The following is a 19703-nucleotide window of genomic DNA, read 5'->3' on the forward strand; positions in this document are numbered from 1 at the left end:
GCAATGCCTCTTGATTTTTTTTTATTTGAGAAAGATAAATACTAATACCATATTTAATTAAATTAACTAAAATTATTGTCAACAACTGTACCAATAATCTATGTTATCAACAATATAAAATATAAAATATTTAGTTTTAGTGATTAAAATTTAATTCTTTATAATAATAATAATAATAATAATAATAATAATAATAATAATAATAATAGGCTATGTTGGATATTTTAAATTTGGGAACATATTACTTACAATAATTACATTACAATTAATAAATTAAGTTTTAAAATTATATAAGATCTATCAAAATATTATATATAGTTTACACTCATAAATAATATATCTTTATATCAGTTTTTAACATGATTAAATAAATTATAAAATTATAATAATAGATAAAATGCTCTTATAAACTCATATTTGAAAAATGAGAAAGTTGGTTTGAGACAAAGAATAGTAGTTTTGACGGTGCTTATTTAGTGTTTGGTTATAAGATATTTTTATATGGGAATGAGAGTCAAATTCAGAGTACCAAACATAAGTAAATAATATAATTTGCAACATTAAAGCAATTTGTATTTAGTATAAATGATATGCTCTATACAATCTAATACTAACATTGTACCATGCAAATAGTTAGGTATAAGCTAGTATATATGATAGTACTAGACTATATCTAGATGTTACAGTCCAAACAAATTCTCTAGTACTAGTATTATCTTTTATTTTATTTATTATTGGCATTGAATTCTAAGTTAGTCATATTCACCAATAAAATTAAATAAAATAAAAAATATATAAAAAAGAAAACAACAAAAAGATAGTAATTTATAGATACTTACTGAGAATTTGGTGATGACTGGTGAACAAAATTCCAGTTAGTGGAATGGGGTTTGGTTCTTCCACTTTCAAAGGGAGACAGGTTTTAAGCCCGCAGTTTTGTTTGTAGAAGTAAAATACAATTGTGTATTAGTTTAAATATTAAAAAATATATAATAAAAAAAGTTATATTCATTTTTTTGTTATTTACATTTCATTAGTTTAGATTATAGGTTATTAGAAAATTGAAACTATAATGCAACCATAATAGGCATAAATTATATCTAAAACGAGCCATACATCCAAAAATGGTTGCACAACCAAATCTACATAAAGTATTTTCTATTGATTCAAAACATTTTGTCACCAATAAGCCATCAACAAAAAATAAACTATCCAACAAAAAAAAATCAAGAAATCAAATAAGAAAAGAAAACAAGAATTGACCTGGATGGACAATTTAGAAGTTGGCTTCGACCTAAAAACACGAGGTTGAGTCAAATGTATTATTTATTTTTTTCTAAGGTCTTCCCTTCCATAAGTAAGGTTTATAGCTTAAAGAAAAAAAAAATACAAAATACAATGAAACAAAAATGTATATTTTATGCAATGAAGGATGTTTGTTAAGTAATGACAAAGAGATTGTGCATTAAACCTTTGCACTAATAGCATCAGAGCAAGAGGCTAATAGTGAACCTGTAGGATCCCATTTAACATAATTGACTTCACCTCGAATGCACAAAGTTCAAATATGTGAATAGAAAAGCAGAGATACAATTCAATTCAAAAGTTTTGCCTATCAAAATCCAAAACCACACACTGATTTTAGTTGCTAATTAAAAACCGTGGCTAGCAAGTAACAGAAGCCATAAGGCTTTGATTCATTGTCGTAAAAGTTTCCTTGTAAATTGTTTCTCAGGAAAAAAAAAAAAAAAAGAAAGTAAAGGAATATAAAAATGAATGTATATTTTTTTATTCTTGACATTGTTTCCTTTACAAGAAAAGCTTGAATGAAAACTTGAAATCTTAGTGATTTACCAGTTGTAGATAACAAAATTTAGAGAAGAGGAAAGGAAACGGAATGAAGTATGAGACGACTCGGGAAAGGTATAGAGGGATGAATTTAAGGGAGACACTACAAAGTGTATAAACATACATTTCATATAACTAACAGCTATGAGATGTCCTAAAGATTCTAACAGATGAAAGAAAAAAAGAAAAAATGAGAAAAGATAATGGCTTAGTTTGAGGCCATTAATACTTCGTATGTATTACATTTGTCTCACCAATAACTTTCATTGCATCAAGGGCATAAGTGAAAAGAGAAATATAACAAAGCCAACAAAAACATTAGATAACTTGGAAATGTAAATTGTTTTCATCTAAACAAATTAAGAAAAAAGTCAAAATATTTAACGGGATAAGTAATATTATTATATTGATAAGAAACAAAACATGAAAGGGATGTCCTGTAATATTAAGATCTTCCCCCCTCCCCAAAAAAAAGTTAAAATTGATAAATTACTTAGTGGGATGTCTTAAAAGAAGTTGAATTTAGCTGGTAATAAAAATTTAGTAAAATGTAAAATCGATCTCTTGAATTATGAAACTAAACTTTTATCAACCCTCATCTCAATATTATCTTTTCTCTTTTTATAAACTAGCTAACACAAAAGAGTTTCAGAGAGCAATTAAGGTATGATATATTCACAACACAGACGGTTCATCCACTATTTTTATTACAACAAAATCATTTGAAGAATATCACCATGGCATTTCAACTAAATATGAAACCACCCAGCAACAACAAAAAAGATCATTTAAAATACATAAAACCTATGATCCATAAATTGTGAAATGATTAAACATTAACTCAACAACAACAAATCAAAATAAAAAAGCATCTTTACATAAAAAATAAATGATTAATCAATTTATAGAGAATGAAAGACCTTCAAAAGCTTCACAAAGGTGCTCAACATCCTCAAAGGCCTTCGAATGGTCATCTACATACAAAAGTTAGAAACATTTTATGAAAGGTATTTTCTTGGCAAACCAAACTAATACATGAAAATGGTTGTGTAGTAGACCAATTTAACAATTTGTTCATGGAGAGGAATCACCCAAATCATAAAATGATCATAAAATCTGTGGGTATTTCTGGATGTGTAAGTGTGTAGGGCTAAAGATACCAGTTTGTTTGATAATAAGATTGTTACTTTTTGTTTGTAAGAAAGTACTAATTAATAAAGCAACCTAATACTATAATTGACAGGTTATAGAACATAACACTATATTTGATAGATAATTATAAAGTAACCTAACATTAAATTTTAGACAAGTAAAATAAAAGTAAAAATCACGCATTTTATTGTGGAAAACTGCATATTGACTTTTTTCTATACAAACTCAATTTCACTTTATACTTCAAGAATACAATTTTTTTTTAATTAAGAAATAAAGATTTTATGACGTCAATAACTTTAGCATTTTATAAAAATATATTTCTTAAATGCATGCTAAAAAATTAGACTAATTTCTTAATTAAAGTAAACCATATAAAAAACCAATAATAAGAAACTACCAAAGCAAAGCTTTTTTAAAAGAACAACTTTGAACCAACAGACTTGTAGCTTTTTCATACTTTTATGGTCATTCTATCATTTTCTTCAATAAACAAACAACTCTGAAAAGAACAAAAAAATTTTAGAAAAACTATCAAACCAAAGAAAAGCATTTTTATTCAAATTTCTTCCTTTTACAAATATAAGAGAAAAACTCAAATAACTTTTTCAGTCTTTTTCTCATTTGGGTCAAATTTAATATATATGAAAGATAGGACTAAGTTTAAAGATTAAATGAGAAAAAATTTTGAAATGTAAAGAATAACCATTGTCGTTACCGTCAATCCATCGTTCTCCCTATTTTTCGTTGCCTCTGTGTTTGGTTCTTTAGCACCGATTGCAACAAAAAGGGTTCCAGCCACTGATAACAGGAGAAGAATCACATCGGCCACGAGACGGGTCATGATTTGGTCATAAGCTTTTTGAAAAGTTTTTTGCTTTAAGTTCTAAAGAAGCTCAAAGAAAAAGCGTTTTTTATCTCAACCTAAAGAAACCTCTCACTTGAAATTTTGAAAAAAGTTTTGAAAAAAACACTTTTTCTTGGTATCATCCCTTCATTGTTTTTATTTGTATTGTTTAACTGTTCCCTTAATATACATTACAGACAGCTTTTATATATAATACAGATTTGAATTTATTTTGACCAAATACCTTTCACATTTCTCTTCTTTCTTTTCCTTCAATTTCAACCTCTCTCTCTCTCTCCTCTATTTGTGGCTGTTAATAATAATAATAATAATAATAATAATAATAATAAATAAATCCGTGCCGTCACGTCACGTCCACGTAACGTTCACGTTAACTAAAGATACAGTAATAATTACTTTCAGATATACAAATTTTTTAAATGGGAAAACAGCAGGGCTGCTGATATGGGTTATAAAGTGAGAGCCAAAGGCTTAACCCTACGCCGCTGATTCTAAGGAAAAAAAATAAATGCAAAAAGTTACGTAGTTTATAATTAAATACAGTAGAATATAATCCGGAAAGGAGCGCGTTTTTTTTTTTATAATTTTTAATTTTTATGCTATTTCTATGTTTTTCTTGTCGAAGGTGCCTCCCTCCTTCCTCTTAGAAAAAAAAAAAAGTCCTTGCTCTTCGGTAATCTCGCTGTTGAGAGGTAAGATTTTTCTTCTTCCTTCTTTTTTTTTTTTGGTTGGGGGTCGTTTGCAATCTTTGTGTTTTCTTTCAAGGTACATAAATGAATTAATAAAAACTGGGCCTTTTCTCTTGCCATGCGTTTTGTGTGGTTTTCATTCTTGGGTGTTTCATGAATGGTTAGTATTGTGCGTTCTTTGTGTCCTGAATCTCCTGCCTTATTTTTTTGATCGCTTGGAATGAGGGCTAACAATGATCGTTGATGGCCATTGGTTATTTGTTGTTCCATATGAAATCTAACCATCTCTTTGTTGATGACATTGGTTTGACGTACAATCTGGTTGACCGGTCTTCTCCTTCATAGCTTCATTCCTATCTGTGTTCTTTATCTGAGATTTTGTTCTGGAATCAATAATCAATACTTGTCTAAATCGTTGATGGCCTTGAATGAATGTATTGAGTGAACGAAATGGGAAGAATACAATTTGGAGTCTCATTACGTATTTAATGACAACTTTCCCCTCTAATGAGAATTGAAAGTTTCCCTTTTTTATCGATCCTTTTGAGAAGGAAGTCCAGTATGCTAAATTAGTTGGTTTTTTCTTATCCAGAAGATATTGAAATGTGAAACATTTGGCACTGCGATCTAATTATCTATTCTCTTTGTGATTATTAAAGGGTTAATGTCATAAATGACTTCTAAACTATAGTGAAATGTTTGATGTGGTACTTGAACTATGAATATGTTAATTAATGTGGTTCTTGGAGGGTTGTTTGTTTGTCATGTGTCATCATTTGAGCTAGCTACATTAGGGGTGAGTACTATTAGTTAACAGATTCATAGTTCATGTGCCACATTAATAATTTTTAAAGTTCAGGTACCACATTTAAACATTTCATTGTAGGTTAGGGGCAATTCATGACAATAAACCACTATTAAACTCTATGTTGCATTCTTTCGATGTAGAGATTAACAACATGAAGTTTTTACATTTTCTTCATGATTCTGCCTACACTATATACTTGTCGATGATGGATCCTTTATTTTTCTCTTTCATTATTGTCCAGCAGGTGTCTCTTGTGCTTGTTAGGAATTTGGTTTTCCTAGTTGGAAAAGATTCCTTTTCACTCTGGCCACTGCAACAAGACTAAACTTTTCTCGCACCTCACAGTGGGTGTGGGGGGACAATGAAGGGGTGATTCTGCTTTGTGTTTTAAGGAGATCGAGATCATCCCATATCTGGAGATTGTGGCGTGTTTCGGAGGGTCTTTCACTTGATTATGGCTAATGTCAGTGTTTGCTAAGTCCCCCTAAGTTTGATGGTAGCTTGTCATATTTTCTTTTTCATGGTAGCAGAATTAGGTGCTTTTCTCAGGATTTTGAACTTAATAATTAGAATAGTATGGTGCTCATAGTTTTTTATGTAACAAAACGGTAGGTCTCATGTGGATGTAGTGCTAGTTTGTATCACGTAAATGGTTAGATTTTCATGCTTCAATGCTCACATTGGATGTCAGAAACCCAAGGTAAGTCTGAGATTTGCTTAAGGTTTTTTAACAACTTCAGTAAAATTCAGGTTGTATACTGTAGTGTTTCCCTGACTCAAGTATTCATTTGACCATCAGAAAACAGCTCAGCTATCCGTTGAAGCAATGCATAAGACTTTAGAAGATTTTCGTCAAGTTCTAGCCCCTAAGGATTCAAATAAAGCTACACACATGGACTCATTCTTGCCGGAGGCAGAAACAATTGTTGATATTCATTGCAATGCCAAACCTGTTACAGATTCTTTGTCTGTTTACCATAACAGGAAATCAGAGGAAACAAAAGACAAAATTGATCTTGATACCTATTCCAGGGTCCTTCAGAATAGGCACTATCTGAAGAAGAGTCAATCCCTTGGAAGTAGACTGTGCCTGGAAGGAAGGGTTCCTGGACAAAATGATACTGATGGTGAGACTGATCAGGGATTTTCCTCTGATTCGCAAAACCACGGCAGCAAACACACAGTAGTGAGCCAAAATGCTTCATGCTCAGAATCTGTTCAAGTAAGCTCTTACAATGTCAATAATGAACCGGTTTTCTCTATAGGAGACCCTGAGCATTCAGAAAAGGATGGCCATGATAATTCTGATTTACCTTTATCTGGTGAGGGTGCTAATGGCTGTGGTGATTGTCTGCCCAATAATGCACATGTGATTGCAAAATCATGTTCTATGCCAAACATTGTTGCATCTGAACTCACTTCAGGAGCACATTCTACTTTTAAATATTTGACACGTCATCCAAGACCTTCTGAGGATGTACATGTCTTCGACACGAGGCGAAAGGAGATTTCAGTTTTTGAGGTTGATACAGAAGTTATGCGAGAAGAAGAAAAAGATGACGGCATATATAAAAATCAGAAAACTAACTTTGAAAGTTCTTATTACGAGAGATTTGATTCTTTTAGTTATTCTGCATCAGCAAAACACTGGATTGTGCCAGTTTCAGATGAGGTAAACTCAGTGAAAATCCTGCAAGAAGAATTGCCAGTTCAGAATTGGAATGAATTGACTGGCAAGGATTTTAAGATTAAGCGAATTGAGGAATGGGTTAATGATATTCAACACTGCAGCCCATTGGAAGAAACAATTGAATTATCTCATTCCAGTGATCATGTGAAGGCGGAACCTGCTGTCTCAAATGGTTTGACTGCTTCAAAGGCAGATGTTAAGGTAACGCCTGGCATGGAAGCTGCAAAAAGACACATATCTTCTTTGAGTGCCTCAGCAACCACAGCTCAGCTGGCAAATCATGGTTTGGTTATTATACCATTTCTCAGTGCATTTGTCAGCTTGAAGGTGCTTAATCTTTCGGGAAATGCAATAGGTGGGTATCTTCAACTGCAACAATAATTAGTTCTTCTGTATTTATGTTCTACATGCTTTAAAGACTTTTGATTTGGAGTTTGTGGAACTGTTCTTTTGTATAAATCTGCTTCCTCATTGTCTGTATGTGTGCTTCAGCAAGGATTACAGCTGGTGCTCTTCCACCAGGACTTCACATGTTGGATCTGTCAAAGAATAATATATCCACCATTGAGGGTTTACGTGAACTTACTCGACTTCGTGTACTGGACCTGAGCTACAACCGTATATTTAGAATTGGTCATGGTATGTGACACAAACTGCAAGTGATTAGCTGTCCTATTTTCCTTGCTATTCTCTTAACTGCCAATATTTAATCCTCTAATCTACTTTCTCTCACATAATTCATTGTAGGTTTGGCTTCGTGTTCGTCTCTTAAAGAGTTGTACTTGGCTGGAAACAAGATAAGTGAGGTAGAGGGTCTTCATCGCCTCTTAAAATTGACTGTTTTGGATCTGCGTGTCAACAAAATCTCTACAACCAAATGTCTGAACCAACTTGCAGCAAATTATAATTCCTTGCAAGCCATCAGCTTGGAAGGTAACCCAGCAGAGAAAAATATTGGAGATGAACATCTGAAGAAACATTTGCTAGGCCTTCTTCCACATTTGGTTTACTTTAACAGGCAGGCTATTAAAGTCAGCACATTGAAGGATGCTGCAGAACGTTCAGTTCGACTAGGCATCAATGCCCATCAATTTGACCGTGGTCTTAGATCAGAAAACAAAGCTATAAGGAAGAGTAATTATGTCACTTCTGTACACCGGCCATCCTCTTCATCAATTCATAGTAGTAAAAGTCAAGCCACTGTTTCCCCAAGACAGTCCAGAGGCAGATATGGGCGACTGCCTCCCAGTGGAATCAAAGCAACAAGCAATAATCAAAATCATGATTTAGAACTTGGTAGCAAATTTCTGAACTTTAAATCGGAGCGTTCCATCCGAAGGACCCGAAGTGAGGGAACTCTGGCGCCTCCGTGAAGTCAGTGTGCTGATTTATGCAGTCTGGTTGTTATGCTATTCAGTTTGGAGTTATGTTGCTTGTCTGTACTGCAATAAATTGTCACTCGAGATTTGGTGTGACCAGGCATTTTTGCAATTGGTTTGCAATATTTGGAATTCTTATTCTCCTTTCGTTTTTAAGTTATATTATTTTTGTGTACGAAAATGTGTGAAATTCATAATTTGCCCCTTCTCTAATCGTGAAACAGAGAGAGATTGGCCTTTCCAATGTGGTAGAAATTAGAATAAATGAAAGGGCTTTGATTTACCTTTCTATTCACTACAAGAAATGAAAGATTAGTGATACTTTTATAACTGACTTTTTACTTATAAACGTTGTTAGCTTTTGTGTTTTTATAAAATTTAAAGTATTTTTTATCAAAATATTACTAAATATTCAAATAGCAACGATTTTATTTATAAACGTCACTTAAGATAAAAATTAGTAACGTTTATTGATTAAAACACTTTGAATAATCGTCTTATAAAAATGGATAAGAAATTATTAAAAGCGTTTTGACAAACAACGCCTTGAATAATCTCTTCATAAAAAAATATAGGCAATTATTAAAGATATTTTTTGTAAAAAACGCCTTCAATAATTTCGCTAAAAAATTAAAAAGGAATATTGAAGGTGTTTTAGTAAAAAATGCCTTAAATAAATATTCTATCAAATTTTAAGGATTATATGATTGTTAACTATAAAGTCGTAAGTTTAATCCCTCTCTTTAGCGTTTTTTGAATTTTTAAAAGGATTATTTATAAGAGATTATTTAAGGTATTTTTCTGGCCAAAAACAACTTTAATAATCCATTTTAAAAATTTTGGAGAGAGAATATTAAAGACGTTTTCGACAAAAAAATACCTTCAATAATCTATAAAAAAATTTGAAACGGATTCTTGAAAGCATTTTTTGCTGAAAGCACCTTCCATAATCCACTTAATGAAATTTTATGAAGGATTATTGAAGGCAGTTTTGATTAAAAATGCCTTCAATAATTCATACAAAAAATTTAGAATAGATTATTGAAGGCGTTTTTAGCCCAATATTTTTTTCATCTTAAGTCAAACAAGTTTTTTATTCTGAAGACCCCAAAGAATTGGGTTAGTTTGTTGTTCTTTGAAACACACCTAGAGACTTATTTAATATGGGTTAGATACTAAAAATGATGTTGAACATGAAACTGAATGTTATCCTTTTGCTAAATAAACTTGGATGAAAATATCTCAAGTACCTTTACTTAGTGGGTCCATAAAGATGTTAAAGGAATTGTTTGTACTACCTCTGAATGAGCGTATTATAGTGTTTGCAAACTTTGATACGCAACTAATTGGTGAAGAGGCTCAACTATTAGCTAGATTTCTAGGCATGATTGCCCATAATGGAATGAAATTTCCTATTCATTATGAAACATGGCATAAAGTCCAGTAAAAGTTAAAGCCGATGCTTTAAACTTTATTGAGGTATTAGTATAATTAATTACATATAAAAATATAATTATTTTACATTTGGTTTATTGATTCAAACTTTTTTATCATATTATTACAGTCAAAATTTGTAATTAAAATACCAACTTTATTTGTGCTTAAGTCATTAGGAAAAAAATGGAAAGACTGTAAGCATAATTCGAAAAATAAATATTTCGATCAAAATACTACTATAGAGGTCACAATGGAAAATCTACCCCATAATGTGATTAGGCGGTAATATGAACAATTAGTTAGATTTTGATTCTAAAAAAAAAAAGAGGTACTAATTTATAACTTTTAATATTAGTTTTAAATAATAAAAGTGTTTTATGCTTTAAGTTGGTAATTTTTTATTTCTACCATATATGCAATTATTTTTTATGATAGGAAAGAGAATAGATTGGGATTGGTAGCAGAAAGCAACAAAATATAACCACACAAGTGGAATAAAAAGTTTTGCAAGAAAGCAAAAAGAAATAGTAAGTTTATGATTTAAAACTTATTCAAATGAATGAACATTTTATGTTGTTAAAAGGTAAAAACATAAATTAACAATTATTATTCTGTTTAATAGTTTTGATAGTTTAAATACATGATATTAAACTTATCCAAAGTATTGAACTTAGTTTCCACGATTTATATGTATGAAAAAGTTATTGTTTATGTTAGGACTTTTTGTGTCGTTAATAGGCAAATACAAAATTGTTGTTATTGTTCTATTTTAACAGTTTGGATAGCTTTAATACATGATATTAAACTTATCCGAATGATTAACTTGGTTTCTACAGTTGATATGTGTGAAAAAGTTATTGTTTATGTCTATTTGGGACTATTTTTGCCTTTTAAAGGCAAAAATACAAATTATACTTTTGGATGGGTTAAATTCATGATATTAAACTTGTCCAAATAATTGAATTTAGTTTTCATGATCGATATGTATGAAAGGCCAAAATGCTTTTATTGTTTACATTTATCTAAGACTTTTGTGTTGTTAAAGGGCCAAAATATAATTTTATGGTTATATTTCTATTTTAACAATTTAGATAGATTAAATACATGATATTAAACTTATTCAAAAATTTGAACTTGATTAACAAACTTGATATGCATGAATAAGTTATGGTTGATATATATTTAACAATAACATATGTTTTTATATAAGAGATTGAGATGAGTGATAAAATTGAACGTGCGAAACTTTTTCGCTTAACACATACAAAAAAAGATGAATCTTACCTTAATGTTGAAACACAACAAATTGTGGTAATTTGTAACATTTATTTCAACAGAAAATAAATATTTACTATTTTTAACATATTATGAATTAATCATTAAACTTGATAGTTTTATGTGATTAATTTACAGTAAAAAGTGAAAGAAAAAATGGTTGCTAAGATTGAAGTAGCATTTGATGGTTTTGTCAACATGCAAGAATTAAAAAATTGAATTTTCACAGAAGTTGTTGGAAAAAAAGGCATGGACGGGTCCGAAGCCTTAGATTGGATCCAACACTATCTACCTACTATGGACGTAACTCTCAACAATTTACATTCTTAGCAAATTAGTTTTCGCAAGACACTTTTATCTTGAAAGAGGAGTTGCAAACTATGCAACAATGTTTCTAGCAAATAGAAGTAGAAAGAGAACAAAAGCATGCCAAAATTGAAGAAGAATATGCTACAATAAACTAAGAGCGTGCAAAATTTCAACTATTATATGATCGATTCGATCATCTTATGAATTTTATGCAATAACAATTTTCAAGAACTAATCTCGATGGTCCATCAACTCAGGTATTATATTTAGTAAATATTTATAATTTTTAATATAAAAAATAGCTTATTATTTAGTGTTAAAACTTGTATAATATTATTTAGTAGGTTCTTGAGCACATTAGTGACTAAGGTAAAAAAATTTCTTCATAAATGGAAGTCTTCCAAATTTATACAGTCATCAATCTCATACATTTTAAATTTTTTGGTTAATGTATAAAAATAATTTGAATGTTATTATACTAATTATTAAACTTTGTGTTAATTACATGCATTTTTTAACATTAATTAAGTATTTATTAATTTCAGTTTCTAAATTTAAGTTCATTTTTTATTTTTTTAACAATTTTTATTAATGAAAATAATAAATATTAAAAGAATTTTTTTTTAAAAAGTAAATTTCTTAATTTCGCGGTGTTCGTGCTAAAAAAATGCCACTAAATTTTATATTTAGTGACATTTGTACCATAAAACGTCACTAAAAGTAACGGCATTCTTATAAAAAAAATCATAAAAATGTCGCTTAATTAGTAGTGTTTTTATGATACAAACATTGATAATTTAACAGCGTTGGTCAGCGGCATCTTATGATATAAATGCCACCATATTAGTGATATTTTTTTGATAGTAAATTAACGACTTTTTCTAGATACAAATGTTGCTAAAATAATGACATTTTATAAAAAAATGTTGCTATTTTCTCTACCGCATGTATAGTTGACACTCTTGATAATATTTTTTGTAAATGCTTCAAATCTTTTAATAACATTTATAAATGATATTAAACATTGAAAAAATACCACTAAAGACTTAAATCCTTGTAGTGATTATTATTGTGCACTGCAACCCTATTCGCTTACTGTTAGCTTATGTTTTGATTGATTTTTTTTTCTTGTTAAAAACAAAAGAAAAAATTGAAAACAAAAGATAAAAAACAGAAAATAAAAACACCAATCAGACAAAACTTCAAAAAAAAAAAAAATCAAATAACCGTCAGTTGTAGTGGGTAGAACCAGGCCCATGCCAAAAACATAAATACTAGGAATTTTTTTTTCTTGTTGTTAGCACACTAAGATTTTACACCACAACCAAAAAAGTCATTATTAGAAATTTTAATAAGAGAATGAGATTGTTTTTTATACACTAATATCGCTTCATGTCTCATTTTTTAATTTAATTTTTTTATTATACTCTAAGAGTATTTACTTTAGAATTGGATATTTATTACATTATGAAATAATTTCATAGAAATATAAGTTTAGAGCATAAATAAGCAAAATAAAAGTATTGAAAACTTAATTTGTAATCCTTTTTCTATCTTCATCTTGCGAATCCATTAAGCATTACTCATAGCTCATTTCTAGTTCCATTCGTGGTCAATGTCATGCCCTGAATCTATCTGTTCTCGGTTCTCACCCGGTTTTGATACTGCATCAGTGCAACTATCGAGGCAAATCAGTCATCAACAAGGCATGGTTAGCCATGGCTTTAGAACCGGACGGCAAGTCCCATCCGAAAGATGGTGTCACTCAATCTATAATTATCCTAAATTACTAAAAATGCCAAAAATATGTTGGTTACAAACAAATCAATAATAAAAAAAAAATGCGGTTTTAATGTACGAAAAATCTGGCATTCCTACTATATCAGTAACATGCAGTGAAAAGGCACACATGCATTCAACGGTTAATTGATGAAAACATCCAATTCATCTATATAAAGGATAAAAGTTCATCACAGAAAGGAGGAAAACCAAGACCCTATTACTATCCATCTATACAAAGTATAAAATTCCATCAGATCACCGCACAAGATTCTCATGCTTTTGCCACCACAAAGGTCTGCACATTTTGATTTGCCTTTCACCATTCGGTGCAATATTGGCACAGGGGCATATCAGTTCTCAATCATCCCTATCCAGTAAATCAAAATAAATGTTGACACTTTATTTGCAAAGGAGTTAACTACAAAAGATTATATACAGGGGTAAAGCCATCTTTTACTTTTGGCCTAATGGATAAGAAACTTTAAAAAAGACATGTGAGTAAAGATTCTAATCCCGTTATCTCCCTTTTTTCTTTGTACAGGCGTTTGCCCTTCTGTGAACTAAATATATATATATATATATATGTATATATATATCTAGGGGCAAAGCCAAGCTATATATTCGAAATTGCAAATAATGCATTAAAAACCACATGACCGATACAAGCTTTACAATAAGACCCATGAGTGAGCTCTCTGTTCCAATGAAATAGCAATAGAAAAGGGAGAAGGGAAAGAAATCAGAAATGGGTCTCAAACAGATGAAAGCTCTGAGTGATATTAAATTACCTGAATCAGTTGGCAGTTATCATGGCTCCAAGTCATATTAAGCATCTGCTAACAAGAAAAATGAACCAATGAGAGATTCAATTTTAATAGTAATGCTTTATTTTTTAACTTTAAGATTAAAGCTCTCATAGATTAGAAAACACGTCATAGTATAGGCCTTACATATTTTTGCACCTCTAGAAACATATGTAACACCAAAACATCATGTGCATCCACCGCAGCACAGACAATAGCGGCCGTTATTATGAGATAAAATACGACTTATTCTGAATTTTATCTACATAGCTCAAATAAATATACTTTGGATTAGACCAGAAGCATGAAGAGAGCACAAATTCAACCTTAAATTCACTTCAAGCCACAAAGATCAGCTCCAAGTTGCGAGATAGACAAACATTTTACATCTCCAAGTCCGTAGGTCATTTCAAAAAGCCACAAGCTATCAGGTTTATTCTCAAGGTTTATATTAATGCTTTCATGGCTGCTGCTATGCAGCAGGCTCATAGCCTCAATGGTTTAATAACCTTTAGTATTTCCATTATCTTTTACCAGCCAATACCCAAGCTAAGCAACCAAGCAAAACCTTAAATTGTGCCGCTAATTCTAACTTATCATAACTACATACATCCCTCATTTTTAACAAGCATTTCATCATGTACATAAAGCCAAAAACTCCACAAATTAGTGTAGAAAGTTATATAAAACCTAATTAAATCAGTTAATTAGCATCAAACAAAAACAAAATCAACTACAAATTCGAAAACCCATGCCTCTGTGCTCCTCCTCCGCATCATGATACTCAAGTTCCTCTTCCGGTACCGGCTGCAGCTCCACATCTTCTCCTACAATCTTCTTCTTCATCACCCTCTCGGCTCCGCCTATTCCGCTCTCATCCTCATCCGGGTAGCGGACCACCACCACTGGACAAATGCAGTGGTGGACGCAATAATCGCTAAAGCTTCCTAGCCTTCCTTTACTGGTCCTCCTAGAGGCTCCAAACCCTCTGCTTCCCATGATCACCGCACTCAGCCCTAACCTCTCCACTTCCAAACACAATCTCTCTTTCATGTCATGGTCTTTAACTATGTGGATTTTAAACGAGATCTCAGCATCCACTAACGGTTGCGCCAGCATGTTCGCTTTCGTTGTGGTGAAAATGTCGAACTCGTTTTCGAGTTTCTGTTGCGACTCTTCGTCGGAGTGGTCGGTGGTGATGGTAGTGGCATTTTCGTGATTATTTGTGGAGTTAGGGATGATTTGCAGTTGGATAGAGCCCCAGTCGGCTCCATAAAGGACCGAGGTTGGACGAACATGGAGGAGAATGACGATGTCTCCAGGTCGAAGGTAGTTCTGAACAGCCCATCGAACGGCGTAAGCGCTCTCGTCGCTTAAGTCAACGGCGATGGCGATGCGACGCTGGGCACCAGTGGTTGGGGTGGCGCTTGTGGTCAATGGGACACGTGGCGACGTAGGTTGGATTCGAAGAGAAGCCAAGGATGGATCCAGAAGGTCCGGCTCCGATTGTTGTTGTTGTGGATTCATCAGAAGATAGAGTTTGGGAAACTGAAAGATTGATTGACCTTCGGCAAGGAATAATCAGAGAAATAGCGATGAGCTCCAAATAACTGCGGACAGGGGCTCCCAAATTTCGCCACTTGTGAACATTGATATTCATACGCCAACCTTTTGTTTTTTTGGTTGGGCAGTCAACCTTTGTCTTTGCTAAAGCATACGAAGAAAGAAACTAGTCGGGGAAGAAAAAAAAAAAGTGTTTTTTGGGTGAAAATCACAAGGAAATAATGCAGACGACCAACTGATTATCTCTTTCATGATATCTCCTGTGGGACATTACGGATATGGGCAGCCACCAAACTCTTAAAAAAAGCATGTACACGACAAGTTATCAATCACCGTCCGTCTAACCTCGAACTTGTGGCATGTAGAAAGCGTTATTTTAATATTGATATTTTGAATTAAAAAAATTATGGTAAAAAATGTAATTAAAAATTTTAAATGTTTAGTTTTTTTATGAAAAAAATTGTAAATAATTAAAATGTTTAAGAACATGTATAAAATAATAAAATTTTAGAAATATAAAGATAATAAAGTGATTTTTTTTTCTGAAACATTTTTTCATTTTAAAAATATCTCTTGAGAAATTTTTAGTTTGGGATGAAAAATAAAACTTTTAAATTGAAAAGCTAAAATTTTTATTATTTAAGATGAAAACAGTTTTTGAAAGAAAAATTATTTTTAACAGCAATGCTAAACGATACCTAATTAATAAAGGAATGCTTTTATTGCACCCAAACTTTTAATTAACACACTCCGTTATTAATAACACCCCAAATAATTCTAATCCCTAAAACTTATTACTACTCTTTATACCCCACACCTATAACATTTCAATTCCTTCACTATCCTTATCCTTTAGCTACATAAAAACCCTAAAACCATGTTCTTTCCTTCTCATTTCATTGATTCTCAACTTGAAATTGTCAACATTCGATTGATTCTCAGCTTGAAATTATCAACTTTTCGGACAAGATAAGCAATTTCTACTCATCTATTTCAATATAGAGGTAATTTTTGATATATGAATGATTTTTCTTGGTTTTATGATTTGTAATATGCATTTTTTGTGATAAAATCATGAGCTAGGGAAATCGTTTGCCATATGACTTTACAAATTTCTAAATTTGTATATTTGGAAACTTTTAATAGCTTCCGAATATGTAAATCTATAAACTTTTAAAAATTTTAAAATATGTAAGCGTTAGCTTTTTAGGTAAGATGGTGATCCAAAAGAAAATGAATTAGATTTCTCTAAATTATTCTCAAATAATTATTTCAAGAAAATTAAATGAGCAATTAAATCAATAAGCACTTTTGATAAAAATATAATACAATCAATAACAATTAAAGAACCTAAAATCAAATATAAACAACAATAAATGTAATGAGATAAGGATAGAGAAATTAAAAATAATGATTTATAAAGGTTTAGTCATTCTTCATATGGCACCTACATATTCTCTTCACACCAAAGCTTTAATCCACTAATTGAAGAAAAACTCTTACAAGATACAAATCTATTTTGTATTAAATCCTATCTTTTTCTTAAGGCTTAGATAGCAACCTAAACCTTTACAATATCAAAAAGATACATCACCTCTTGCTTAAAAGATACCTAAATGATTTTTGGAAATTAAAATACCTCTCAAGGCTAAGTATTTACCTAATAAAGTACAAAGAAATTTGATGAATGAACAACACAATATAGCTTGGATACAAGAAATACAAAAATATATGGATTTTAAGCTCTAACAACTCTTGATTCTTTGAGAAAATAAAAATATAACTTGTTGATTTTTGTTATCTTGATTTATCAACCTACTTAGTGTGTTGGAAAGCCCAATTTATAGAAAAATTGAAGAACTAGTCATTGGGAATGGTTTGGAGTTGAAAAAAATTGTTAAAGCTTGAAAAACTAATCGTTAGAGCTTTTTTGGGCATAAGAGATTGATTACTTATGATAAGGGATCAATCTTATGCTTTATCCGATCGATCCTTTCTTGTAAAGGACCAATCTCTTTTTTTGTTTTTCACATCTATTTTATTTTTGTAAAAAAAGTCAATTAATCCATTATAAGAGGGGATTGATTGGTTTAGCCAGGGGGTCGATCCTGTAACCTAGGGGATGATCCGGTTAAGTTGGGTAGTTGTATCTTATTTTCTAATTTGACCATATCTTGAGTTATATAATTCCAAATCAAAAACTGTTTGAAGATTTAGAAGCTAGACTTAAAGGGCTTTCTATCCATATAAAATTCATCACCTAATTTATTATATACGAATTATAGTGAATTTTTAAATTTACCCTTTTATGCAGTTTCTAAACAACTGCAAAGTATCTAGTAAAAATTCAAACTCTTTTCTTAAAAAATTTGGATTTTGATTTTGTTTGATCCATTAGAAAATAGACCCAAACCATATAAAATTCAACTATTAAAACTTTGTGAATTAATACAAAAAAATGAAACAAGTTTAATGTTAAAAAATTTTGTTTTTGTAAAATAACTTTCTTAAGTTAATCTATTTCTTAAAGCCAATATTATCAAAATTGTATTGAGTCTAAAATGAATAAGTTCACTTTAAAAATAACAATTGAACTTTCATTTAAGCTCAAATAAATAATGTTTAAAGATAGTTTTGATTTAAGAAATAAGAAAACATAAAGAAATGTTTGTTTAAACTTTGAAAATTATATTATTTATTTAGTACAAAAAATAATAAAACTTAAGAACATGTACTAAATAAATCGTTTTCAAAATATTTATCAAGCTTATTTAGCTTAATGTTTTGTCATTTCAAAATAAGGATAATTCAAGGCCAACAATCTCCCTCTTTTTGATATGATAAAACTTAAAGATAAATTTGTTTGATAAAAAACTATCTTTAAGACATTTAAGATTTTTGAAATATATTTTGAAAAACTCCCTTTTAACTTTGCATGGCAAAACTCCCTCTTAATTAATGCATCCTAATCCAACACAACTCAACAAACATGTATGTTAATCAAATATATCAAATAAATACAATCAAACAAATGTATGTCAAGCATAAACAAATTTGCTCATATGATATTTCTCCCCATTTTTGTCATAGCAAAAAGACATGAGCAAATAAATACAAATAGAAGGTATTAGCAAATATATTCATAAAACTTTTCTCCTTTTTTTTGTTTAAGCGCTTTATACCAAATGTTATACCTTCTACATCAATTGCTATAAGTATATAAGAAGAAATATCTCTAAACTCACCCACTTTTTGTCATTTCAAAAGAAAAAGAGATCAATTTAAGGCATGGGACAAAATGCATGATACCAGTAACATCAATAGTATTTTGAATGCATGAAATCTATTGTAATATGTACAATAAAGTTAAAACACATGTATTCAAGCATAAGAGTATAAAAGTATAAATGTATCCACTTTTAGCATTTTAGCACAAAATAATTCATATCATGATTTTTATAAGTAAAGAGATAAAAAAATATTATGCATACTACTCATTCAATCATATTTTCATAAAATATGTTTAGAATTTAAAACATCATTAGCATGTAAATATACATTCAAGCACATACAAACAATCTCATACCAAATGTTAAGGATACCAATTGTTAAAGATATGTTATCAAGAAGTATACCAATTATTATCAGAAAATAACTCATTTTAATCCAAGCAAAATTACAAAGTTTTTCTTCCTTTGAACAAAAAAAGAAGTGAAACAATTTAAGACACATAATTTTGCATGAAAGGTATAAGTAATAAGGAGAGGCATACTAAACAAGCATTAATAAAAGTTTAAAAATTCATTAGCAATTGTGTCCAATTTTCAAAGATCACAAATGTTTCATGCATATGAAAGATTCAATCAATAAATCTAAAAATAATAAGCATATCTTTCATAAGCATAACCTATCCAACCAAGAACCATAAACTCATATGTAATTATTAAGACATGAGCACTAATGAGCAATAAGGTTCAATCATCATGTCATAGCAAAGATTATATAAGAATGATTTTCTAAACATGTTAAATAAGCATGATTTTTCAAATATGATGAGCACATAAGCTATAGCAAAGAAATAATAAAAGTATAATTATTCA

At 30.5% G+C, this 19703-nt stretch overlaps 2 protein-coding genes across 9 annotated transcripts; one reads left to right on the top strand and one right to left on the bottom strand.

The window, feature by feature from the left end:
* Window positions 1-4349: 4349 nt before the first annotated feature.
* Window positions 4350-8764, top strand: LOC111309251 (uncharacterized). 4 transcript variants are annotated; one of them, XM_089749791.1, is made up of 6 exons: window positions 4350-4560; window positions 5607-5828; window positions 5978-6065; window positions 6165-7410; window positions 7548-7694; window positions 7803-8764. In XM_089749791.1, the coding sequence occupies exons 3-6, from the start codon at window positions 6015-6017 to the stop codon at window positions 8426-8428; spliced, it is 2070 nt and encodes a 689-aa protein (XP_089605917.1). In that variant the 5' UTR covers window positions 4350-4560; window positions 5607-5828; window positions 5978-6014; the 3' UTR covers window positions 8429-8764. The 4 variants fall into 4 exon arrangements, with proteins under 4 accessions (XP_089605917.1, XP_022763993.2, XP_022763992.2 ...); XM_022908258.2 differs by having other exon boundaries at window positions 5607-6065; XM_022908257.2 differs by having other exon boundaries at window positions 5610-6065.
* A 4108-nt stretch (window positions 8765-12872) lies between these two features.
* Window positions 12873-15873, bottom strand: LOC111309252 (universal stress protein PHOS34-like). Of its 5 annotated transcripts, none has more exons than XM_089749810.1 (3): window positions 14796-15873; window positions 14026-14070; window positions 12873-13119 (listed from the first exon to the last, which is right to left on the bottom strand). In XM_089749810.1, exons 1-2 carry the CDS (start codon window positions 15565-15567, stop codon window positions 14063-14065), a joined length of 780 nt encoding a protein of 259 aa, XP_089605936.1. In that variant the 5' UTR covers window positions 15568-15873; the 3' UTR covers window positions 12873-13119; window positions 14026-14062. The 5 variants fall into 5 exon arrangements, with proteins under 5 accessions (XP_089605936.1, XP_089605931.1, XP_022763998.2 ...); XM_089749805.1 differs by having other exon boundaries at window positions 12873-13133; XM_022908263.2 differs by lacking the exon at window positions 12873-13119 and adding an exon at window positions 13144-13244.
* Between the last annotated feature and the right edge of the window lie 3830 nt (window positions 15874-19703).

Source organism: Durio zibethinus, chromosome 2 (genome assembly GCF_047325235.1).
Source record: "Durio zibethinus cultivar Kanyao isolate XHJ-2024 chromosome 2, ASM4732523v1, whole genome shotgun sequence".
Taxonomy (NCBI): domain Eukaryota; kingdom Viridiplantae; phylum Streptophyta; class Magnoliopsida; order Malvales; family Malvaceae; genus Durio; species Durio zibethinus.

Excerpts from the sequence above, each read along its gene's own strand:
- LOC111309251 (XM_022908258.2), top strand. The coding sequence starts at position 6,015 with ATGGTTAGATTTTCATGCTTCAATGCTCACATTGGATGTCAGAAACCC. Across the intron at positions 7,411-7,547 it reads TCTTTCGGGAAATGCAATAG|CAAGGATTACAGCTGGTGCT; the intron begins GTGGGTATCTTC and ends TGTGTGCTTCAG. Across the intron at positions 7,695-7,802 it reads TATATTTAGAATTGGTCATG|GTTTGGCTTCGTGTTCGTCT; the intron begins GTATGTGACACA and ends AATTCATTGTAG.
- LOC111309252 (XM_089749810.1), bottom strand. The coding sequence starts at position 15,567 with ATGAATCCACAACAACAACAATCGGAGCCGGACCTTCTGGATCCATCC.